We start from the raw sequence: 25634 nt of genomic DNA on the forward strand, positions 1-25634 counted from the left end.
TATAACCACATGACCATCAGCACTTTGACGGTAATGAGCCTCTAGAAGGTAACTTTGTTGCCTGGGATATATGAATCCATACGTGAGGGAGACGCGCTATACCCATCGCTTAGATGAAGAGGGATATGACGATGTTGCTTGGCATGACGTCGGAATGTGGGTTGAAGTTGGGGGCACTGCATTGGTCATTTGCACTATTAACATTAATGCAAATACGCATGCGAATGTGGGGTTTAGACTTATCGATGAAAATAATAAGCCCCTGCTTCCTTATCGAACTTCAACGAACACTAGGAAAGTTACCCATTTTTCGATGGAGCTCTACACAAGGTCCCCCGAAGACCTAACGCCAGTGACTTTTCATATGTTAGCCAATTGTAAATATGCTAAGTTGCAAGTCACTTCTGACGATGGTAAGTTTGGGATAAGTCGCGTAGGTCGCAGGCCTGCTAATGCAGTCTGGAGTCATAATCCCATTTCTACCATGAGTGTGTTGCCGCTAGTTCCGAATTACCAGGGCGGTGCTAATACTGTCTTTCATTATCCTCAAAGCAGGACGCCGCCCGATGAGAAGGACAAGATTAAGCCTTCACCTTCTTCAGGAGGACCACGCCGATAGCTACGACTAATATCCAGATGTTATTTCCGAGGAACTTAAACAGTTCCCCACCGGTCTTCAATACCAAGGAAAGGACAGATCCGAGCAGCCCCGGAATGCTGGCTGCCATCTTTTTTCCCAAGTTCGTCAAACCCTTTCCTAACTTGCTTACACCCGCGCTTGCACCCGCGCGCACGCTCTTAAGCACGGATAGGACATATCCCAGCACGCTTGAAATAGCGATGGCGAATGTTATCGAAACACCATTCTTCATCAGAAACCTTTTTATCTTTTCCTTGGTTGTAAGCCCTAACTCTTTTTCCATCTTTTCCTTTTGCGCTCGCAATTCCGCAACTTTCGCCTGAAGGGTTTCTGATTCCCTTTGGGCCGCCTCCCTTTCCTCTTCGGGACGAGTCTGGTCATTAATTACCTCCTGCTGCCGCTCTATTTGTTTCTCCAGGTCTTCGATAGCCTGATCTCGTTGCCGGATTTGCTCTTCTTTGGTGTCAATTTCGGCAACCAACTGTCGCCGTTCCTCTAAGGAGCCGGCTATAGTGGTTTGCAGGCCCTTGGCTTCTTCTTTGCTCATGTTCAGGTCTCGCAGGGCAAGATCGAAGGCCGTTTCAGCCTGGGTTTGTTGGCGTTCAATATTAGCCAGTTCCTCCCTTAATTCGAGGATTCGCTCGTCCTTGTTAGCCATTTCTTTTGAATGAGCATCGGCGAGTAGTCGTTGTTGTTTCGCGTGTTCTGCTTTGGATTCTTCCAACGCCCCCTGCAGCTTCTAGGCGTGTTTTTCTAACGCGACCCTTTCGTTCAGGGTTTCCAGTCTTTCTAAGGCACTCCTGGTGGCCTCTTGGAAGCCCCGCAACCTGGCTACGTTAACCTTGACCGAGCCACTATCATCAAAAAGGAGTTAGGGTTTGGTCCTACGGTTAGCGCCGGGATATCTCATGTCTCTGACGCTTACAAGAACTTTGTTTCCGCGTTCTGTGAGCTTCATGTCGTCGGCCTCGAAATTGGGGTAGCGTATCCGTAGCTCTCGCTCGGCCCACTCTACGGTTTCCCGCGCGGCCGCACCCTCTACGGTTTCCCCCTGCTCGTCCATATTTCGCAGTTGTAAGTACGGGGGCATAGGTTCATTAGGCCTTTTAAAGGGCCACATGCGGCGCAATTGCTCCTTGATTCGTTGCGCCGTGGTCGTGCCATACTTGTTTTCTAGGGCCATGTCGTAAATTAGGGGATCGACCTCTGAGGCCGTGGTAAAGTCTCTAAAGTCCTCGTCCGTGAAGCCAATGTTATCTTGGTCTTCTTCGGCAGTGGGGCCAAAATCCGTTCCTTCTACTTCCATTATATATGATAAGCCCAAAGTTAGATCCAAACACGTTACCTAAGCAGGTTGGCGGACTAAAGGCAGAACGCACTTTTCATAGGGTCACCTTTACTCCCAGCAGCGCAAAACCAGGGGAAACCTTGTACGTAGGCGTGCCTCGCCTAACGGATAACCTAGTATTGGTGCCATGCACCTTGGCTTTAAGGTTTGACCTAACGGTGCAGCCAGATACCGCAGACGCGCGTCATGTCGTTAATAACGCAGGCAGAAACCTTGTCTCTAAGATGAGAATCAAGTTCGCCGGGGAATCCCTTTTGGATTTAAACAGGTACGATTTGTATACCACGTACAAAGACTTATGGCTGACTGCGTTTGACCGCGCGCAAAAGATAGAGCAAGGAATCGCCAGCGATGCCATACGCAAGGTAAGAAGCGCAGCCTCTGGCGCCTCAGGAGAAGACGAAATAAAGACGGCCTACGGTACTAAATATGTTATTCCATTAGATTTTGAGGTGATTACGAACCACGGCGCGTATTACCCCAGGCAGCTAAGTGAACTGCAGTTCGAAGTGACCCTAGCGGATACTACGAACATCCTGCAGGGGAAGGACGTAAGTTCAGCAGCCGTCCACCCATACTCCGTTGCTAACTTAGAGCTGCAGTACGAGACGGTATACAGCGAAGAGCTGGCTCGTAGCGCGGGTGCTGAGTATAGTGCAGGAAAGGCATTCCTATACGATCACGTGGTAATGTACAAGACGTTCAGCTTCACGAACAACGTCGAAGAGGTTATCAACCAAAGCATTAACCTTCCCAGGCGCAGCCTTACGGGGTTAATGTTGCTGTTCGCAAAGACATACACCGCGGGATTGCGTGACTCCGAGGTATTCTTTAATCCTAACATTACCAACGTAGGCGTTAGTATTAACGGAGTACCTAACAAGGTCTACTCTCAAGGGATAAAGCCTGCGGACATGCACCGGGAAGTCGCACGCAAGTTTGGTGACCAAATTGCCCCAAAGGAGTTATTCACGGACAAGTACGCGTTATGGATAGACATGCGCACCACCAACGACGAAACCATGCATGGTCAGGGGCTGCGGCTGGTAAACACCCAGGACGGCATTACTTTGGAGATTAAACGCACCAAACATGCCAGCGACACTACTAAGATAAACTGCTACGTCTTCGTTGTGTCTGACGCGCAGCTAAGCGTAGAAATGAGTCAGCTAAAGAGCGTTGCGTATTGATTCGCCATCCTGGAAAAAAAAGAATGAAATATTTGACTAATATACCATGTTACGCGTCTTCGAAAACAACGATACCAAACTGCAATGCGTGGTGCAAGGTGACAAACTGTACTTCAAAGCGAAGGAGGTGGCTGCTGCGTTAGGATATGAACGCACCAGAAATGCTATTAGAGTACATGTTGCTGACAAATACCAGAAAAGATGGGCCGATATGCGGGGGGCTTCAAATCACCGCTCCTTTACTGCGCAGCCACATTCCGTGTTCATCTCCGAGCCCGGCCTTTACGAGTTAATATTTAGTTCCAAGCTGCCCCGGGCCGTAGAGTTCCGCAATTGGGTCTTTGAGGACGTCCTGCCCGCGCTGCGCAAGACTGGTAAGTACGCAATAGAACAGCGCTTCAATGGTCCAAACAAGTTGGTATTCAAGATCGAAAATGAGTTCGACCTGCATAAGAAAGTCGTGGACTACGTCCGCCGCTTTTACCCGCAAATGCTCATCGCGCCGGGGTTGGGGGAGCTGCAGGATAGCGACGGCAAACGCATAAAGTGTTGGCAGAAGGGCTACCAACGGGGGCAGCCAGACCTGCTCATCTTAAACGGGCATATGCGATATAGAGGCCTCTGCGTCGAGCTAAAGACTCCCAAAGGCAGCGGCGTCCTATCTGCGGACCAGCAGGCGCTCATGCAGAAATACGAGCAGAATGGCTACAAGGTGCTAATAAGCAGCGACTACGACAACATCTGCCGCAGCATCGCGGAGTATGCGCAAGGAATGCGCCTGCCGTGCATCTGCGGCAAGCGCTTCAAAAGCGCGGAGACTCTAAGGACGCATTTAAAGATATTCCATAGAATATATGGCATTCAAGGCGGTGAAGCAGATCCATTGGAGGGAGTTAGAGCACGGTAAGGAATACGAAATAAAAAACTATGTCGCCTTTGAGGATATCGACCGCTTGCGGCTACTTCTCAAGGACGACACGCATACGTACAGCCTATGGGCACCTGATCGCGTAAGGTACGTCATAGAAGGACAGGAGTTTACGCATCTGAAGTCGTATGGGAAGAAGGATGGTTGCTGGGCGTTTGACGTCGCAAAGTGCGTCCTTCCTTCGCCTCTATGTGGTTAGGCGCATTCAAAATAGGGTCGTCGACAGTCGTATCTCTGCTCGGCGACTCTTTTTTAACGATGCAGTCTGCAGGGGGTTCACACGTAATACAGTCCATATATCCAAGGGAAAATGGTTGTAAATGTTAAATGGGGGTTAAGACTTTGTTAAGCCGCCCGCCAAACTCTTTTGAGAAATGCCTTGGAAATGTTGCGTGGGGGTTAAATTCTTGTTAAGAGACAGTCGAATATGTGCTCCTCTTCTCTTACACATCCACAGGCCGCGCACGGCTGCCTCCAATATTCCCTGTTAGTCCATGGGACACCTTCTAAGGCATCGATTGGCAACAATCCACTCCTTCTAAATCGTACTTCGTAAAGAAGTATTGATATCTTTTCTCATGTTTCTTTTTATGCGTTTGTAAACGCTGACGACTACTAAGGACCTTAGCACAGTAACTACATTCTGTTGTCCTGCGGCAAATGCCCTTCTTAACATGCTGCTGTAGTTTCTGCAAGGTACTGAATTCCCTATTACAATCTATGCCAGCCCTACTGGCGGGTTTCTTCATACAAACACCATTTTCAACGTGATACCGCAGTCTTTGCTTGGTACTGAGTACCTTCTTGCAGTTGGAACACTCCATATATACTTAACAATATTTTAACCTCCATACAACATTCTGAGAGGATTTTCGAATAGTTTACGGGGGATACTTCATAAAGTCAACAAGGCTTTCTTTAGCCCACATGGCCATCGTTACCAGGGCACCAAATCTCTCAGAGCGCTTCAGGCCGCACATTTCCTCATATAGCTCCTGCACGCGTCCATTTAGCCGGTCTATCTCCTCCCTTTGCATTTCAACCGTCCTCTCCAGATCTGACATCTTCCTGACAATATCAACCATTCCTTGAACTGCCTCCATATATATGGAGGGGATTCATTAAATATAGATAATGAACCCAGATCACATGCCTTGTAATGCGCTGATAGTAGGACCTACCGGCTGCGGAAAAACCCAATTCGTAGTAGAGCAACTGCTAGGACCCTTTAGATATCGATTTGACTACATAGTGCTGCTTTGCCCCACATATGTGAACAACCGCACCTGGACGGGCATAGGCGTAAAAGATGACGACTTCTTTGATGACATATTGGACCCTAACGAGTTATCTGGACATTTAAAGTTTTGGCATAGGCAATTCCCTAAGGAAACGCAAACCCTTTTCATACTAGATGACATTGCCTGTGGGGATGACGTAAAAAGACGCACTTCCGAGCTCGTTAAACTCGCCTTTAGCGGCAGACATGACAATATCAGTGTTTGGGTGCTCTCGCAGCAGCTTACCAGTGTCTCCAAGCCTTTTAGGGAAAACATAGGCTCTTTGGTCGTCTTCTACACACCCAGTAAGAGTGATCTGGAAACCATCTTAAGCGACTACGGCGGCGAGATCTCCAAAGAACAGCTGCGGGAGTACATGCGCCGCCTGAAGACGCACGAGTATTCCTACATGGTCTTCTCTTTGAGATTTCCGTATGACGTTAACATATATGGAGATTGAGCAGTTGATAGATGAAGTCCCCGCACAGCTAGACGAAAGTAACCTTAAGGAACAACTTAACATCCTTGTGTCCTCGGGGAAGTGTAAGGAAATGATAGGTAAGGATTTAACCCATGAGCAGGTTAATAAGTTGTCGGAAGAGGAAGTCAAGAACTTCCATAAGAGGTACGAGGCCGCCCTTGCAAGTAAAACCACAGACGCCGTAGCAGACTCCGCTATCCGACTTGCGACTAAATTGCTTGGACTTGCGCTGCCCATAGACGACGTGGAGCAACTACAGAAGGACATAAGAGATGACTATGTCATCGCTCAGGAGTTGAAGATAACCTGTGGGTGGTTGTCTTTGAAGTGTGGTAAGTTAATGGCAGTCGCCTCTGCGGCACTTCACGTGGCTCAGCATGTCGACTTGAAAGAACTTACGATGTCTTGGAAGGACTTTAAGAAGGACAAAGAAGTCGAGAGGATATTTACGGCAGCACTTGCCGGGGTCGACGAGGAACCTAATCAAGTACCTAGTTAAGTCATCCGCGGGAGTTATTCAGGTCACCATAAGTACTTAGTCAAGTCATCCCTAAGTACTTATCAAGTCCTTCAAGTCCTTAGTATAAATGAGTGAACCAGAGTCGAAGGTAGAGCAACCTCAGGAGGAGCAACGAATCACCAAGGCTAAGTCTCCAGGCAGAGTCGCGGCGGGGAAGAAGCTCGCAGAAATGAACAGGAAGAACAAAGCCAAAAAGGAAGAAAAGGCGGAAGAGAAAGTAGAGGGATCCTCCATCAATCTGGGCTACGTCATTGGCGCGTTAGGAGTCGTTTTGGCTGCAGGCAGCCTTTACTTACAATGGCAGGCTGCGAAACCAAAGGTAGAATTAAAGGCCGTACATGTAACACAGGAGCCTCCTAATAGAAGCAGAATACCCGTGATGGAATAACCTTCTCGCTTTGTAATATAATGTCAACCGCGTTATTGAAAACTGTTGAAGAATCAGCTATCATCACTTCTATTGTTACGGGTATCGTTTGGGTAGGTAAAAAGGTACTCAAAGAAGACTTTACTGAAGACCCAAGCAAGAGCTTCGCTAACTTTGCCAAGATGACCGCTGCCGTTGGCGGGGCTATCATGGTAAAGAATTACCTACGGAAGGAAAAGTACCTGCCCAATATATAAATGGCTACCTCGGTCGCAGGCGGAGTTATCGCAGCTTTAGCATTTACTGGAGCTAATTACGGGGGTCAGTATTTGGATAGGTTGGTCAGGGGTGACAAAAGCGGAGAATTAGCAGCTGAGAGGAAGAGACACGACTTGGCGCTGGAAAAGTATCAAAGAGACGTGGCGGCTTGGAATGAAAAAAGACAAGCTTACAGGGATTGGTTGGATAAGAACTACCAAGACAAAATGCAGGCGGATAAGAACTTTGAAAATACAGACTACGCCTTTAAGCTCTATGCGCAAACACACCCGGAGGCATCGACGGGATTGATGAGACCCCAGTTTAAGAATTAATACCAGCCTTTTAAGAAACGAAAAGATAGCGAGCTGGTATTCGTAGGTATTACAGGGCTGGCAGGAGGTGTGGCTTTGTCGTATTTCATCTAATATATGATCGTCTTTTTGGAAAGCGATAAGAATAACTTTACCACGTATTTAAATCCTCCCATCAAAGCCTATAAGGTTCGGCTGGTTAGTTGCTCTTTGTACAATTCTTGGTATAATTTGATTGGGGGCATAGTCACTGAGCATACAGGAGGATCTAACTATCAAGCCGTAATGCTGCCCAATGGACATTACACACCAATCACACTGGCCAAGAAATTAGCAAAACGCGGTTATACTCTCACCACAGGATTACCACACGAAATGACCCTCAAACATAATATGTCAAATTATTCAGTAACTTTTAGAAAGTTTGACCCATTGGGGTCTTTATTATGTGCCTTAGGTAAGACGATTACCGACACGGCCATACCTGTGAATTGGAAAGTCGCATCCTCTTATGAAGTCTATTGCGATTTGGTCAATAGCTACAGCAATGGAGAAAAGTCTTCTTTTATGTCCAAGTTTCCGCCCAAAGGTCATCCATTTGACCTGGTAGAATACACTCCCATTTCTTTGAGCAATGACTTGTCTCATTTAGTAGAAAGCATAAACATCACTATCAAAGTGGACGGAGAGACAGTGGATTTCAACGGACGAAAGATCAATCTCGTCCTGGAATTCATATAATGGGTCGAACTGAGGACAAACTTAAGAGGATTTACTACGGGCCTGAAGGCTATTGGAGAGGAGCGTCAGCTATCAAGAAACTCGCGACCGCGGCCAGGGTATCAGAAGAAACGGATAAGAACTGGTTAAGAAAACAAACGGTCTGGCGGGTTTATCTTCCCGTGCCCAAGTACATTCCCAGGCCCAGCTTCACCATAAATGCCCCCAATGAAGTTCATCAGGCGGATTTGCTTTTCTTACCGCACGACAAGGTAAGAAGAAAGACCTATAGATACGCTTTGACCGTAGTCGATATCTCAAGCAGATACAAGGACGACGAACCCATAACCAGCAAGGATTGTGGGGAAGTCGCAGAAGCCCTAAGTAGGATTTATAAGCGCGTTTTGAAATGGCCCAAGCTGCTGCAAGTGGATGCGGGGACAGAGTTCATGGGCGTGGTCACCAAGACCCTGAAGACCACAGCACTAAGATTAGGAGAGCCAAAGCTGAATACTACAGGGGCCAGAGCATCGTCGAAAGATTCAATAAGACCCTGGCCGAGCGTCTCTTTGGATACCAGTATTGGAAAGAGTTGGAAGGTTCATCCAAACGCAACAGGGAATGGACCCAGAGACTCCCCCAGGTCATCGTGGCTTTAAACAACGAGGTAGCCAGGGCTACGGGGATGAAACCTAAGGACGCCATAAAAAAGAAACACGTGGAACACAAGTCCTACTTCAGAAGTTCGAGGGCGGTCTTCCCCCAGGAAAAGAGAATAGGCGATGTCACGGTTCGATATCTCTACGAGCCGGGTGAATTAGAAGGAGGATCCAAAAGGGCTACGGATCCTAATTGGTCTTTGGAAACTTACTAGATCCGAAGTGCGATAGCTAAGAAGGGTCAGCCCATCCTGTATTATCTTCACGATGGTCCCATGCGTGGGTTCGTCAAAGAAGAACTGCTTATTGTGTGATGCCCGAATGCCATAGTATGGATACCATCATCACACATCCACCTCTTACCATCAAATGCAGACAGGGACACCTTCTCTTGCGTAATGCTATGTATCTGATGGCCGTAGCTGCGTAGGCTGTTCATCTTATGCCGCTGTTCCTTACGCGTACGCAGGACGCTTAAGTAGGACTCGTGTGTAACGTCCTTCTTAACGACGTACTTTTTTACGCCTTTCGCTTTCTTTTCCACACCGTCTAACTTCAAAACGCTATACATCTTTGGCTTCAGGCCCACGTACTCTACTATAGGTTTCCCAGACATCTCGTTCTTCATCTTTCCTATTACTTTCCTATTCTTCGTGGAGTAAAGAAAGTACTCCTTTGGGTAACCACTGGTGTCGTACTCATCCAAGTTCTGCAGGCAGTCTTTGTAAATATCTTCCGTCTGTATTTCAAGGATTAATGAGTCAGTGTCCGTGTAAAGGAGGTGGCAGCGGTCTCCATACGTGGTTTTCAGCTTGTCGTAGTAAAACTCATACATTAACAGCTTCGATAGGTCTAAGACTGCAAACCCCGAGTATACAGGCTTATTCAGGAATAGGTTCGCCTTCTTCATGTGTATCACGTAGAAGTTCAGCATCTCCACGTATCTAACAAATCCTGGTTGTGATACATATCCTTCTGCTTCCTCTCTATTGCTTGCTATCTTTATGCTTACGCGCTTACGAATGTTTTCCATCGTCTTACCAAATACGCTATTGTTCATCAATTTGAATAAATTCTTTTCAAAGTCGTTATTTGCTGCCGTGCGCTTTTGCGTGTTAAAGTCAATGCATCCACGGCTCCTGCGTGAACTTCAACACGCGATGGATCTTCTTTACACGCATACCGTGTCGCACGTAAAATTGCAGGTTACGGTAGTGAACAACGTACTTCTTCTTACCCATCAGGTTCATCGTTAGCTTCCTGTAGGGTTTGTAATTAGGACACATTTGCTTCTGCAGTGGTGACAGCTGCGCAAATGGTATCTCACTTACCTCTGGAGCCAGGGGAAACTCATCGTGCGCGTCGTGTAGGTGCTCTGGGTACTCCAGGTCCACCTCCAGCACGTAACCTTTGTCGTCTTCTTTGCCTACCTGCATGTAAAAGTCTATAGGCCTTATGTCATCCCATTCAAAGTCCCGCACTGGTAAGTACTGTGACATTGCCCAACCGTAAAGGTTGTTAGCGTCTAGGTAAAGTATGTGCGTCGTTGGTTTCTCCGGATCATGCTCTACTAGTGGGTTGTTTGCTTTTGCATGTCGTCTGCTGGGTCCGCAAACGCCTCCACGAATACCGTCTTCCATAAAGTGATACATATCGTATTCCGTTAGTAGATCCAGTTGCGCGTTGGTCTTCTTTAATAGAGCGCTCCAGGATAATCCAGGTGCAGTGTAGAAGTTTGCGGGGTCCAACCCGTAGTACTACATAGCCATCTTCCTGAAGCTCTGAAATACGTCGGCTAGTAGAACGACGTCTGATCGTAGGTAAATGTCGTGGTAGTCTCCCATCGTTTGGCACTTATATTTCTCCCACACGTCTAAGGCGTGCTGGTACTCCTCGTCCTTTATTCCAGACTCGGTTAAGGTGCTGTAGAATCTCTCTTTGGGTGGTAAGGGCTCTTCAAAGCGCTCCCAGGAATCCATGTACTCATATGGGTACACTCCTTTCCTTTCTGCACCGTATTTGCTGGAAATGGGGAACTCCGTGTTATACTTCACCAAGTTTGCTAAGGAGTCCGCCATAAACTGCTGTGAATCTAGAAACTTTAACTTGCCTAGGGTTACGGACATGTAACGCTCCTTGTTGTTAGGTATGAATTTGACGTCGGAACCATCCGTACCTTGCAGCAGCAGATGGGAGTCATATCCGCGAAGGTTGTGGAAGAATACGGGAATCTCCATCTCTGGGTCTATGTGCGTTCTGCATCTCCAATGGGCTGCTCCTATGTAGGCACCCGTTAAGGGGCAATAATCCAGCACTTTATCCATGTAGAAGTCCTCCACAAATCTTTTGTGGCAGTGCAAGCAGTGCGTGGAGGGTTTTCCCGCTTTTTCTCCTTTCTTTGCGTACGTCCCGCACTTGAAGTGAGCCTCCCCGAGATACTTACCTTCTTCATCCCACGCCTTCTTAGCTTGTCTACCATATCGTAGGAGGTTACGGTCGCATACGTGACAAACCTTGGCACTTGCATGCGCGGCTTGGCTTTCTTTGTCGAATGCCACCTTCTTCTTGCGGTGCAGGCGCTCTCTTATTACTTCCTCCTCCTCCTCCTCCTGTAGGGTTTCTAAGAACTTATTTGCTGCGTTCTTACCGCGGTAAATGACTGGTGGGTCTGCTTTACCATCGTATCTGACGACTATGTAACCGTAAGAGCAAATTTCATGCAATCCCAGTCTTTTTGTAGCACCATTCTTCTGGTCTTCTTTCGTAATTATCGCTTCAAAGTCTGCGTATATCACGTACGGCACCTTGGTTTGTTTTCGGTAATCCTCGTATAACAATTCCTTCTCCGTGGGCATCTGTATTCTCTGTGCGACTTCTTCTACTCCGCGGCAAATCTCATCATGTTTTTCTAGGGATTTTAAGGAAGTAAATGACAACAAGCAGCAGTCGCAGAAGTACTTTTTACCTTTGTGCTTCGTGTGTCTGTAGAATAGTCTGCTCAAGTGCTTAATCCATGAATAGTGACCACCGTGGTAGAAGAGGTGTATGCGCTCTCCTTCACTCTTTGACAACACTAACGGTACTATGGTTTGCTCTCTAACTCCGTAAACGTTGATGGCTAGGTCGTTTTCCTCCTCAAATATGGGAATATCTATCAACTGCATCGGGAACTCCACGCCATCCCACTCCAAATCATCTGTTGGGTAGTTATTTATTCGATCTGGGTTTTTATCTACTGGATATAGTGCGGATCTTATAGCCCACATAAAGCAGCGGTCGTCGTCATTTTTTACATTAACGATGGCCTTCTTCCTTTCTACCCACGTTGGTAGTGGTACGTAACTCCCTCCGTAAATAGGCACATACCTAGCCATGCTAATGTCCATTTCTTCAACCTCTTCTACGATCCAACCTGATCCCTCCCTCGTGTAATTTGCGAGTGTCTCCATGATTGCTTCTAAGGCTTCGCTGAGTGATCTATCCAGATCTGTAGACTCTAATACTACTAATGACTTCGATCGTAGCATTGCTGTGGTAGTAACCTCATCTTTTAATAGAGTTACCTCCACCATTATACTCGCTTTTAAGGCTCCTAACTCATCTAAGCCTTTTCGGAGCGTCCTCTTAACCTTCCTTTCTGACTGCCTCCAAAACTGTTGCACGTCAATCTCACCGTTACCGGGTATCGACACCGTTTCGAAATTGGTTTGGGATTCCATCTATATAATAGGAAATATCTTATACCTAATTCCAGACCCTTTTCAAATCATCGTAGTCATACTCACAGTCCTGGCAATGCCAATACAACTTCACCTTCGTATCAAAGTTCCTTTCACATTTACAATCATAACTACTCAGGCATTTCTTTCTCATCTTTAAATGCTTCTTCAAATCCGCTTCTTTCTTAAAAGTTCTCTTACAATCTTCGCACTCCATATAAAGGTAATAGATATTATGGGATGGGGTTAGTAAAAAACCAAACCAGAATTATACGGGTACTCCTGCGGAAATAACAGTCGCCTTGATTAACGCAGGTAATCCTCTTGTGGTCGTTGTGTTAGAACCCCCATCCCCTATACTACTTAATTAAGATTCTTAACTTATTCAATTTTTGTAGTATTCATATATCATTTACATCTTTTTACAACGACTTCCATGTAAAAAAGTTTCATATTTATGGAACTATCGTTTTCAAGTGAAGGTGCCTTCCTTCCTTCCTTCCTTCCTTCCTTTATTCATTCTCTCCACTTTCGGTTCATTGATGGATAATGTATACCAGGACCGGATGATCGATATCCTCGATGAGTACAAGGGCGGATCCAGGGGGGCAGGAAAAACGATGCTTTTTTATATTGTTTTCCGCTGTGTTGACGGAAGAAACTCAATTGGCCCTCCCTAAACTCAATTAGCCCCCCCCCCCCCCCCCTAAAATTTTGGCTGGATCCGCCCTCATGGAGTCTGGTTATTAATAACAACCGATCTTGTTCAAGTTGGCACCCGGGGACGTGTGCCTACCCTACTTGAACAAAAACGAAAGAGTTACATCACGGCATGTGAGAGAACAACAGGCAACCGACACTTTCATGATGTTTTGTGGGTCAAAAGACTTTGGCATGCACAAGTATTTTGAAAACTTAACTTTTACGAGGATTTTTTAAAAGAAAGTCCACCATTTTGGCCGTCGGAGTCGACAATTAAAGGCTCAACTTTCAAAGGCTCGCTCTCCCTAATAAACACTATTTTTTATTCATTCGCTGCAGTGTTAATAAACACTCTTAAATATGCACATATGCACTCTTAATGCTCAAACAAAGAAAGCTCTTCAAATATTCCTCTTGTCCAAAAAGCGTTTTTATAGGTACCTTATTTCTTGAATTTTGTCCAATGAGTGGCTTACTGTCAATAAATCAATTATTTCCAAGATACATGTTCTAATGTTGGATTTCAAGCTCAAAATGTGTGTACAACGTTTTCATTGCGGAGCAAATTTGCGTGTTCATAAATTAACTGTGACTGTTTACACTATTGGTGAGGGCTATTGTTTGTCTAAACTAAAACGTAAGTCACCACCCTAAAAGTATAAAAATAATAAGCAAAAGTGAGGCTCAAATTAAAGTACTTATTTCGATATTAGTCTACTGCAATTAGTAACTAAATAGTATTCTTTAAATGCCATCTTTTTAATTGCAGGAAAAAAATTGAATTCCAACTCGACAAATTGAATCTTTTCGTTTCCTCCCTCCATAAAAATCCAGATGTAAATTGAGTGTCGTGGTGTGTGGAAAAGGTGTCCCAATTAGTGCGAAAATGCTAGAATGACTAAACGACTAAATCAATAAATAAATCTATTTTTAAATTAAAAACAACAAGATTGTTTATTTAAAATGTTTATTGAATTGGTAGATACCAGGTGCAAATCTCCGCATTTATGGAAATCGTTCAATCAGAATGCCAGTCCCACCTAGCCACTGTCGATGAACAACATTGCATTGCACTGGTCCTGCCTAGTTTAGTATAGATCATCGAACCGTGAAGCACCACTGCAAAAGTCCAGCTACCAAACTACATAAACACTACGTTGTATGGCTGGTAAGTAATAAAATATCTTAATTAGTTGATTAATACTGCCGATTACTTAAAACACTTTCGAATTTTGACGTTAGAAATAATCAACTTAAAAAATCACAAAAATGAAATTACACACCCCGGTGGCTTTGGAAAAAAACCCGGCTAGGTTAGCAGTCATAACCGAAAAGTCATTTTATTTGGTAAATTTTCTTGCCTTCACTTTATGATTGAGGATTAATTTTTATCGTTTTCGATCATGCAGTCTTAGCTAAGGTTTTTGATCAAAAAAAGTGTTGTTTGCGCGTGATTGCATTTGATGGTACGTTCAGCCAACCATTACTAGAATATCTAGGGGAAATAGATAAATATCTATTATAAGATTGATAAACTAACAAAAATGATTAAAAGTTATATAATGAATCATAACTTACTACTAATAATACAATTTTCAATTTTTTCCTTTTGTGTCGGTGTATTTTTGTTTTTGTTTCACAAGTTCTTTTTCCAAAACAGCTAGTGAACACGAGAATTCAAGTCAATATATAATAGTCGAACATCGATATAGCATACTAAAATATTGTATTAATTTCGTGAAAAACACTGCGAAAGACAGCGTAACTATAGAGCAAAATATAAGGAGGGCTAGGGTAAGTTACTCAGTGGAAGTTACTATGGGAAAGGATTAATAATTTAAGATCTGCCGTCCCATTATCAGACGACATTTAAGGTGGCTGACTACTTTGGTAAATAAAAATAAGAAAATTGAAAATTGAAACTTCTTTAATCTGAAATTAATGCTGATTTCGAAAATGCAAAGAAAATGGGGTGTCCCGAGCTTGTTTTTGAGATAATCACTCCGGAATTACATGCGTTTGTACAATTTTGGAAGAAAAATAGCGAAAATCAAGCTCTATACAAAAAAATCATAAAACCGAAACTAAGGAAGAAACAGGAGTAATTTTCTCCGAACACATAACTTACACTATATTTATAAAATACTGATAAAAATTGTTTTAATAAACTATTGTAGACAATTTGGAAAAACTTTTTTTTTTGTTCAGGTTCTACGGTGTGCAAGTTATCGTAAAAATTGAGCAAAAAACAAACAGAACGATATTTTACATTGTTCTAATAAACAGAATTGTATTAAACATTGAAAAAAAAAAGGGATATTACCTGTTATTCCGGAAAATAACCCAAAAATATAGAGTCCCGCAAAATGTGAGGGTTTTGCCCTCTTGAAGTTCAAAACATATATGGTTCTTCAACAAAATCGTGAAGATTATTTAGCGGTTTTTGAGCACGCACACATCGTGGGCTCAAATCGAACGTTCAAAAGTAGTCAGCCACATTAACTAAAACATCGATGAAGATTTGAAGCTAATGACGTTATATATGTGGCTAGTACTAAAGAACTAAAATAATTTGCCGTTATTACTTATGGCGTCAATGAATAAAATAAAATAATATATTTTATACAACAACTGAGGACAAAAAATCTAATGGCAAAAAATGAGATCATGCATGACTGATATGTCATAGCTTATTACTACTATGATATAATTTTCTGAAACATTTTCTTTTGTGCCGTCGGTGCTCACAATCGATTTAAAAAGAGTGAAGTTTTATTATGGACTGACGGCTTCAGACACATACATAAGGTCAATAATACCCATGAACTATTATATGACAATACCATGTCCCATTTATTAACCAAGTACATGAAAGCAATTATCTGACAGTTGGAAGGAAAACGAATGCCCACATAACATTTCAAAGCCTTAATTGAAATATACTCAGTTTTACAAACTTTTCACTGCAATATATCCTAAAAATAGTAGTTTCATATTTCTAGGAAACAAACGTAATATTTACTTGTGAAAATGAAAACAAGAAATTGGGAGGGGGGGGGGGGGGGGGGCTGGGGGGATAGACATTGTTTGAAGTGTTCGATTATTATTCATTTGTTTTGGTAAATAAAAGTATGTTTTGAAGTATCTTGCCGGCATGTTATTTATGTCGAAACTGTAAATTTATTTAGACTAAAGTTTAACTAACGTCCAAGCCTTGCATCGCGACGCACTAGTTTGCAATAAACGAACTAGGTCCTCAATACCATAACCCACTAGAATAGGGGTAGGATTGGCATGGGTTAGGTCGTTTGTTCCAATTTGTAAGATAACAATGTGGGGACGAAAAGACTCTACAACATGTAGGTCATAATGGACAAGTTTTTCGAGAGTTCTGCCCCCAACACCGTGCCACCTTACAAATACATCATTCTCGCAGTGAAAATATAGGCTAAGATCGGAATTACGTTTGATGAAGACGAAGTCGTGGAGACGACGAATAAAGGAATGTCCCAGAATAAGAATGCGCTTGTCAGCCATAACACAGTTAGGGTGTAAAAGTAATTTTAAAAGAACTTGCTTTACTGCGAGAATAATAGGAAAGAGGCCTCGTGGTAGTAAGACGTGCCTTAAGTACTGCTACGAAATAACAGTAATCATACCCTATTGGTCGACTTGAGATATACGGATTAATCTAGTTGGATTACCGGATCGGCTAACAACAGTATAATGTTTCGACATATAAATGTCATTATGCTGTCAGCATAATGTTCTGTATTTGAATAAGTTATGAAATTCAGTCAATAGAAAATGTTGACTGACTGTATAAAAATAACTGCACTTTATGAGATACGAACACGAAGCAGGTGATAAAGACCCCAGGGCATGACGGGTTATGAGATATAAATACGAAGCAGGTGATAAAGACCCCGGCATGACGGGATATTGGTCCTTTTTATTTAGCCGGGCCGGCTTGTTCAAAGCTGGATTAGCGCTAATCCAGGATTAACTCTATAGGTCATATTAAGAGTTAACCCAGGATTAGCACTAATCGGGCTTTGACTAACTGAGCCCTGGTGTTTATCTTTGTATTAGGTATTAGAAGCCTACCACCCTAAGCCAGTTGTGTTATTGGTTTCGGATTTCTCTGGTTAGGGGACAGAGGTAGCTGCTCCTAAAATCTCTCTTCAGTAGTCGGTCTGGAAAAAAAAAACAACTAGTTGTCAGTTCTGGAAAAGTTCCACACTGGACATAACGGACAGCCATCACTCTCTGCAAGCCGTCTCTAAACAGAGTAGCTTTGTTAGGAATGATATTGTGGATAATTTTAAACTGAAACATGGCGAGTTTGATATTTTTAGTTATGCGAAATGGCAATTTCAAAATCAAAGGTAAGATTTCAGTAGGAAAACCGATACTTTTATTAAAATAATCTTTGTTCAGCGGTGGGTATCTCAAATTTAGCCGGGATGAAGGCCATTCGGAAGAATTTGCATTAGCATTTGGAGATAACTATAGTGGTCTTATTTTCAGGTAAAGAGTTCGTTTTTATCATTCCCTTCCACGAACTTTGTAGAGCGTAATATAGTTTAATAGTTGTATACAAGTTTTTGAGCAAAAAAAAACAAAAACAAAAACATATACGTACCTATACTTACCCTCATGTTTAAAGTCATCAACCTATAGTTGAACACAAAATCTTCACTACTTCACTACTGGTTAAACTTTAAACTAACTTCTTACGCTCAAACACCTTTTCCTATGTAGTTGGTTATCTAAAAATTTAAATCAACGCGCATCCAGCGAAATTTATAAATATGCTGAAAGCTGAATCTGATTGGATGCTTGAAGTCACGATCTATAGATTATCTGATCTAGATTATCTTCGAAGCTAAAATCCACAATTCTTTTCGGGGAATCTTTTTAAAAGCCTTAAATTACGTCTTGTAAAAAAAACAAAGAAATGCATGTGAAAAAACCGAACACGACAAGCAGTCTTCTCTCTTCATTTTTTTTTTTTTTAATTGTTCACAGAACTTTTTTGATTCCTCATGTTGCTACAACTTCTTGGCATCTTGGCTGTTGCCATGGCTACTATAGTGACTAGTAACTTCTGTCCAAGTTTCGCGCCTTTTTACAGTGACTATGGTTATGTATTGGTAGATCACTTTATCAAGACCCTACCTCTCTTCAAACCCGATTGTATGTCAGTCTGCCAAGAAACTCTCGCTTGTTTTTCCATCAACATTTACAAACATCAGAATGGTAGTTGGATGTGTGACTTGAACCGATCGAACAAGAAACAAAGTCCAGGATCATTTGTAGCAAAAACAGGAAACGAGTACGCCGAACCAAAGGTTAGACTTGTTCTCTATTTTACTACCGGTACCTACACTTCGTAAATGTATTTATTATCATTATTCCTATTATATAGAACATGAGGTACTGCGTCAAGGAAGACTGCCCACTCAAAGACGGTAAAATATAAGGTGTTTTCGACCCCACGAAATTCCAAAAATTACAAGTAACGATACCACAGCACAGCACACATTCCAAAACATATATCACATCACATCGCACTAATTCACACATCTCATCGCGTGGTCAGACCCACCAAAACACGTGGCACCACATCACATCACAATAATTCACCTATCATGTCACACTCATCACACTAATTCACCCATTGTCACACCCACCATACCCCATCACAATAATTCACCCATCATGTCACACTCACCATACCCCATCACAATAATTCACCCATCATGTCACACTCATCACACTAATTCACCCATTGTCACACCCACCATACCCCATCACACTCATTCACCCATCATGTCACACTCACCATACCCCAACACAATAATTCACCCATCATGTCACACTCATCACACTAATTCACCCATTGTCACACCCACCATACCCCATCACACTCATTCACCCATCATGTCACACTCACCATACCCCAACACAATAATTCACCCATCATGTCACACTCATCACACTAATTCACCCATTGTCACACCCACCATACCCCATCACACTCATTCACCCATCATGTCACACTCACCATACCCCAACACAATAATTCACCCATCATGTCACACTCACCATAACAATCGCTTCAAAACAACCGCACCACTTCGCACCATACCACAGCACAGCACACACAAACAAAAAAACACTTTACTGATCACTTTATTACACTACATTACACTTCACTCCACCCCACCACTCCCCCCCCCCCCCCCCCCCCCCCCGGCCCCCTCTTCCCACAACACACTACCATTACACTATTTTATATATATATCTTTTCCCAGCTATCCCGGGAAATAAGTTCAGATTTAATTCCTCCATCTTCGAGTTCTTTGCTGACCGAAAAACTTGGAACAATGCAAGCCAACACTGCCAAGGTCTTGGTGGAGATCTCGCTTCGTTTTCCTCTGAAACTGAACTAAAGTTTGTCTTTGAAACTCTCTTAAGGTCTCTTTTACTCAGTAAGTAACTTTATTAAAACTAAAAAATTCTTTAATGAATCCAAAATTGGAATTGTAATGCAGACGTTTTCATTCCAAAGGTCAAACGGTTTGAATAGCCTATGAGCGTTACTTCTTTAACGGCCGTTCCGTACTTGATTCTGTTTGTACTATACCAACAACAACGCGACCGCGTGATGCTCCTTACGTCAGTAATATTCAACCGTCCAGAGTTAATATGGTTAATCAAATTCACCTTAAGTTCCATATAGAGCCTATATAGGGCTACGAAGGAGCACGGACACAAGATAAGTAAACAAGTATAACGTTGATTTAATTCAAATAATCGAAAGGAAAAAAAACCTATAGAAATCCAACCACATTCGGTGTCCTAGTGCCCTTGGACAGGGTGACCGCAACAGCGTTAAGCCAATTACTGTTGTATATTATATGCACCACTAACATTCACTACTCACCTTCAAGGGATTGTTTCTCTTGTTTTATTTGCATTTCAGCTGCTATTAAGATGTTGTACATGGATGGTGCAGACATTGGACTGAGGTAAGTTACTCAATATACACTGACATCAGATAGAACCGAGATATGCAAAATGATAGAATAACTTTTGTCAATCTTACATTATGTTATTTACCGGCCAGGAGGTCTAGATAACGGGCTCGGTCCGGACCGACTTTAGGCCGGTAAATAACTTATTTATTTTTCCCATTTACTTTTCCACCTGTTTTGAAATTTGTTGTTGTTTAACAATCCGTTTTCCTATACGCGCTTGGATGACGTAAACCTTGCGTCAGGATACCGGACCACGGGCAGAAAATACAGTACGCACGATTTTTAGGATTACTGACCGGAGAAAAATTAAAAGCTCTTATTTTTATTTGAAATCATTGCTGGAGTGCTTGAGCAAGCTTTCCCTGCTTCTTGGTCTTCTTAATGCGTACCGCATGCAACCGCTGACCTCAAAGGTTTGATCCCCCGCACTCGCCACCGCATGTGGGTAGAGTTATTCGTAGGATCTCTCCTATCCTTCGAGGGCTTTTCTCGCGCAGGTATTTCAAAGAAAGACAAAGTAAAGAATTGTTACTGAACTCATTTTGCAGCTTGTTTGGTGGCGCAAAATTTCAAGTCAAAGACAACAGACCATCTTTATTTTTACAAAAAGATACGAAAGATTATTCGACCATACCTCGCTTCAATTTCTACACTACTGACCTGACCATTGGATTATGGGTGAATCTAAAATCGACTGATGATAAAATGTATATTCTGAATGACGAAGGTGACTCCGGCAAATCTGCGAGGATTTTTTTGGGCAATGGAAGGTTCAGGGCTGAAATGGAATTTCTATCAGGTGGTAACACTTTCGAAGGAAACGGGTAAGACTTGGAATTTGGAAGGAATTGGAAGATTTGTATAAGGGGGGTTAAATTTACGGTAGAAACCAATTTATCAGAACCATATCATTGGTACAAGAGATAACGACGGTAGACGAGATTCTATGTCACGAACATTACCGAGTAACATATTGATATCGTCGTATTGTCGTTTCAGTCGATTATCAGCTAACGAGTGGCATCACATAGCTCTCACGTGACACAGAGAGTCACGTCTATTTAGATTGTATATTAATGGCATACTCGACAATGAAGAACAAAGTGGAAAGTCAGATCCAAATCTCAAACCAACAACAGAACCCTATTTTCTAATCGGGAAAAGACATAGTTCCTCATCACATGCCACTGGCTGGATAAGTGATTGGGCTGTGTTGTTTCAAACGCTCTCAAAAGATGAAATCAGTCTACTTAAAGGTACAGAAGACTTGATATAGTAATATATCAGATTCTTTAATACCGGTCCCACTCCTTCTGCGCATGCTCAGCCCAGCTTACTAATCAGGCAGATATATATATATATATATATTAATTATTTAATCCAATTACTGAATTGATTAACCATTTTCACGACACAGTCATCCCAAAACAATTTATAATTACTTACACGTCACAGAATTCAGTGCTCGATTTATTGTGGCTTAAAGCTGTAAACTAGGTGGTGTTACACGGAACACCTTGCAACACCGATTTTTCGTGCAACGCTATTGCGCCATTTGTGTGTCGATTTTTTTCGACGTGTTACGCGGGAACAACTTTTCGTGCAACATTTACTTTAGTATTCAGTCCACGCGCTGCCAACTCATTCACGGCTATCTTTTTTCTTCTTTTCTTGCTTTCATCATTTTTTATCAACTACAAAAGTTTTATCTTGTCTGTTTCAGTAGGTTTTTAGACAATTGTTGCAGTTGCTGTACTCTTTAAACTTGCTTCTTCTACAGTCGGCGCCATTTTTTGCGCGTCAAATCGGCGATGGAAATGTTACACACGTCGATTTGCTGAAAATTCGTCATCTTGTGTTGCAAGTTTTTGAAGCCAGATCAAAAACTTGCAACGTGTTGCAGAGTGAAAATTGCGCTTAGTTACACAACAACGATTTTTCGTGCAAGTGTTGCGCAAAAAATCGGCGTTACAAGTTGATCCGTGTAATACCTTTAAAAAAATTGTTTTTAGATGGCAAAGCTAGCGAGGGGGCCTGGATCGGTTTAAGTGACATCCAAGTAGAAAACCAAATCAAGTGGTCAGATAGAACACCGCTGACCTACCAGCCTAATAACGACTTGTCCAACACACACGATAAGGATTGTGGAAATATCAATTGGAGCAATACGAGAAGCGAATGGACTATGAGCTTTTGTGAGAAAAAGTTGCCCTTCATCTGTGAATTCCATGACAACAGGTAAATGAGTCGAGAACCAAACCCCCGACCCCAGTCATGAGCTACACAATGAGAGACCCCGTCTGCAACTACTCGCTTGCCACAACCCACATCGGTGCCAGGTTTTTTATTTTTGTCTTTTTTATTTTTCTTAGGAATGGTTGAAACCATCAACTTCTTGACCAGAAAAGCACTGTAGAAAGCTGAAAACTAATTAATGCGGACACAAACTGCTTTTCTTCTTTAGAACACTTTTGTGTTTTACTTTCTGTGCATGACCTGAATGACTTCCAGGCATCTGGGTTTGATTTTTGGCTTCTGTCAATCGCAGAAATTCAAATGTTTTGCAACGCGATTGTGAGGAAGTTTAGACAACGTCATATTGGAAGTTATTTTACCATTGTAGTGCAAACTTCTCTTCCTCTTCAAGGGGAATCGAGGGGTTGCGTCGGTAAATGAAGAAAGAGAGAGAAGAGAAGGGACTGAAGGGGTGAGGAAGAGAAAAAGGAGCACTCTCTTGTCCCTTGTTAATTGCGGCTTGATGCTGTAAAATATCATTTTTAGATGGCAAAGCTATCGAAGGAGCCTCTGTCGGGTTGAATGACATCCAGGCAGAAAACCAAATCAAGTGGTCAGATGGAACACTGCTGACCTACCAGCCTAATAACGACTTGTCCAACACAGATGATAGTGCAGATGGCAGTGCCGTGATACGATTGTATGAACTTACTTTGCTTACTTCAAATGAACATATACTTGCTAAATCCTAGAAAGTAACTTAGTGCAACGTTTGTAAGCAGACAACATAGGAAGACTGCTTATCATTTCAATATTGATTAACTAACATCTTAATAGGTAAGCAAGAGTGTGACACATTTGCATATATTTCAGGCCCCTCACAATAACTCATTCACAAGTTTAAAAGGAAAAGGAAAAGCAAAGGAATATTGGTGTTGCAAGATATTAAGAAAATAAGTAAAGTATGCAACTGTAATGCTAAAGAACAAAAGAACAAATAATTTCTGAAATTGTTTTATTTCATATGATTTGCTTGTTTAATTAAGCAATAAGAGCAGAAGCAGTAGAAGACTCACTGAAATAAAAATAAACAATTCTCTGATTAATGTAAAACCCTTTTCACCTATAAAAACAAGCTTTTTGGTTGTTTTCCATAAAAAATTTACTTATTGTAATAATACGTGCATTGGTTACTAGTAAACTAACTTATTTAGGTAGGTGAAATACTTACTACTTCCAGTTAGGTGGCAGGACTCTCTTGGTTTTGTAGTATCGAGCAAGACGGTGGATTCTACTCTCAATTAAAATTAGTCTGAATTTGGAATCTTTATCCTGTTATCAATAAAGAAAAAAATCATCATGAGTTGAAAAAAAAGATAACTCAAAAACCTTGATGAATGAATGAAACTTTATTGAAATGTCTACTTTCTAGAAGTACACAGATGGGTGGTGTACACCACTAATGGGCAACACTGTAACTAAGACTATAACTTACATATGAATAAACACTTAGAAATGTCTGGCGGTCAAGAAATAAATGGTTATACTGTAGACATACCTTGCGATTCCTCTCCAGATGTTTTCTGACTGAAACAGCCTTTTTGATCAGGTAATACAGATCCTCAGGGAGACTTGCAGCAAGACCTATGATATTAGGATAGGCACAGCATCAATAAACATTACAAAATAAATTATGATCAAAACATTTATATTTACCAAGAGTGGCTTCAGTGATCATAAATACTTATTATACATACTTGGGATACAAATAACACATTAAAAATGTTACTTTTAAGCTTCGAATTCAACAGGAAAACCATTCCTGTAAAACTTTATCCTAAATATTAATGCATTACTATATATAAAAAAATATATCATGATAAGATACCTTTAGCTTTCAAGATCCTAAGAATCTTGTTTCCAGTGATGTAACGTACTTGAGCAACACCATGAGAGTCACGCAGTATCACGCCTGTAAACAACATTCAACAGTGAATTACAACACGATAGACAATAGCTTCATCTTGTTATTACCAACCAACATTGATATGTAAAAATTGCAAATGTAGATAAACTACTTTTCATAAGTGGAGGAAAATGACTTTAGTAGTACTAAAAGGGTTTTTATCCAAAATTTTTCTCTGATATTTAAGCCTAAAATTATACTACAACAATAATTGACCTAAGGCTCAGTGATTATGTTGAATATTTACCTTGCGTCTCAAAGACTCTCCACTCGATAAATATTCACTAATAATCACTTTGCTTGTTAAATAGTAACCTCATTCGTATGTTATGTACACTTACCAATCTGGGATGGAGTTAATCCCTTTTTGGCCAATTTGTAGATTTGTTCTTTTACATCTTCTGATGTAAGTTTCATCCACTATAATTAAGACCCACAATTAACAATAAATATAAGCTTACTGATTAAATGATAGACACCCTTGAATAGATTCTGAACTCAAATGGATTTTTCAACTCAGTGAACTCCTTAAGCAACTTTGCTACATTTTAATCACACATTAAAATATCTCTCGGTTCTATTCTACGCATAATTGGAATCAAACTGATATTCCGGTAAAATATTTTAAAAAATTGCTTCAATAAGTCCTTTGACATCATACATACCGTTGGGACACTACGGCGATAGGGCAAAGCCGAACCAGAGATACCCTTTCTACGAGAAAATACAAAAAAAGTACCGTTAAATCTATCGAGTTGAGAACCCTTTAGTAACACATGGTTTTTTACTCCGTATTCAAGCCTCACTTTAAACTCAAAATAACTGCTTTCAAACATAAAGATAGTTTAACTAAATAGACAAAACAGTTTATTGATAGATTTAAGAAACTATCCACATACCCGGGTGCATGCATACGACCCATCCTGGTAGGTTTTTAAGTCAAATATTCTTCACTACCAAACCTTGATGTTGGTTTTCAAGATGGCGACAAGAAAGAGGCTGCATTCACGTGTCTGGAGACCTTTACTCCCACAATACCTTGCGGTTGTACACCAGGCTCTCACCCAGTTCACTACAGGGAACCCAATACCATATCATACCAAACTAAAACCCGGCTATCAAAAGACAAATAAATACCAAGAAGCTAACTGGGGATAAATGAAATGAAGAAAAAAGAAGAAAAACAAAAACAGCAAAAAATGTAAAAAAGAAAAAAGCAATGAAAACTAAAGATATAAAGGACTGAAAAAAGAGAAAAATG

The 25634-nt window shown here is 41.9% G+C and overlaps 3 protein-coding genes across 4 annotated transcripts; 1 reads left to right on the top strand and 2 right to left on the bottom strand.

Moving 5' to 3' along the window:
- Window positions 1-10462: 10462 nt before the first annotated feature.
- On the bottom strand, window positions 10463-12277 carry LOC148905802 (uncharacterized). Its single transcript, XM_089038870.1, has 2 exons — window positions 11767-12277; window positions 10463-11613 (listed from the first exon to the last, which is right to left on the bottom strand). The coding sequence occupies exons 1-2, from the start codon at window positions 12275-12277 to the stop codon at window positions 10463-10465; spliced, it is 1662 nt and encodes a 553-aa protein (XP_088894996.1).
- A 1790-nt stretch (window positions 12278-14067) lies between these two features.
- Window positions 14068-23927, top strand: LOC116299559 (uncharacterized). 2 transcript variants are annotated; one of them, XM_089039463.1, is made up of 9 exons: window positions 14068-14294; window positions 18158-18480; window positions 18558-18600; window positions 19447-19623; window positions 20118-20163; window positions 20721-20996; window positions 21172-21428; window positions 22185-22410; window positions 22545-23927. In XM_089039463.1, exons 2-7 carry the CDS (start codon window positions 18175-18177, stop codon window positions 21212-21214), a joined length of 891 nt encoding a protein of 296 aa, XP_088895589.1. In that variant the 5' UTR covers window positions 14068-14294; window positions 18158-18174; the 3' UTR covers window positions 21215-21428; window positions 22185-22410; window positions 22545-23927. The 2 variants fall into 2 exon arrangements, with proteins under 2 accessions (XP_088895589.1, XP_088895590.1); XM_089039464.1 differs by lacking the exon at window positions 14068-14294 and having other exon boundaries at window positions 18140-18480.
- Window positions 23406-25404, bottom strand: LOC148905803 (small ribosomal subunit protein uS15). The gene is made up of 7 exons (XM_089039465.1): window positions 25273-25404; window positions 25039-25087; window positions 24715-24793; window positions 24296-24379; window positions 23966-24051; window positions 23639-23739; window positions 23406-23482 (listed from the first exon to the last, which is right to left on the bottom strand). The coding sequence occupies exons 1-7, from the start codon at window positions 25293-25295 to the stop codon at window positions 23449-23451; spliced, it is 456 nt and encodes a 151-aa protein (XP_088895591.1). The 5' UTR covers window positions 25296-25404; the 3' UTR covers window positions 23406-23448.
- Between the last annotated feature and the right edge of the window lie 230 nt (window positions 25405-25634).

This window comes from Actinia tenebrosa, unplaced genomic scaffold (assembly GCF_029948245.1).
Source record: "Actinia tenebrosa isolate PJP-AT-01 unplaced genomic scaffold, QUT_ActTen_1.0 PGA_scaffold6__47_contigs__length_16458017, whole genome shotgun sequence".
Classification (NCBI taxonomy): Eukaryota; Metazoa; Cnidaria; class Anthozoa; order Actiniaria; family Actiniidae; genus Actinia; species Actinia tenebrosa.

Bases quoted from the DNA above. Each gene is read 5' to 3' on its own strand.
- LOC116299559 (XM_089039463.1), top strand. From the start codon at position 18,175: ATGTTGCTACAACTTCTTGGCATCTTGGCTGTTGCCATGGCTACTATA. The intron at 20,164-20,720 runs GTAAGTTACTCA...CTCATTTTGCAG, and splicing joins GGTGCAGACATTGGACTGAG to CTTGTTTGGTGGCGCAAAAT. The intron at 20,997-21,171 runs GTAAGACTTGGA...TTGTCGTTTCAG, and splicing joins AACACTTTCGAAGGAAACGG to TCGATTATCAGCTAACGAGT.
- LOC148905803 (XM_089039465.1), bottom strand. From the start codon at position 25,295: ATGGGTCGTATGCATGCACCCGG. The intron at 24,794-25,038 runs GTATGTATGATG...TCTTAATTATAG, and splicing joins ATCGCCGTAGTGTCCCAACG to TGGATGAAACTTACATCAGA. The intron at 24,052-24,295 runs GTATCTTATCAT...CTAATATCATAG, and splicing joins TAGGATCTTGAAAGCTAAAG to GTCTTGCTGCAAGTCTCCCT.
- LOC148905802 (XM_089038870.1), bottom strand. From the start codon at position 12,277: ATGGTGGAGGTAACTCTATTAAAAGATGAGGTTACTACCACAGCAATG. The intron at 11,614-11,766 runs GTGAAGGAGAGC...TAAAATCCCTAG, and splicing joins ACCGTTAGTGTTGTCAAAGA to AAAAACATGATGAGATTTGC.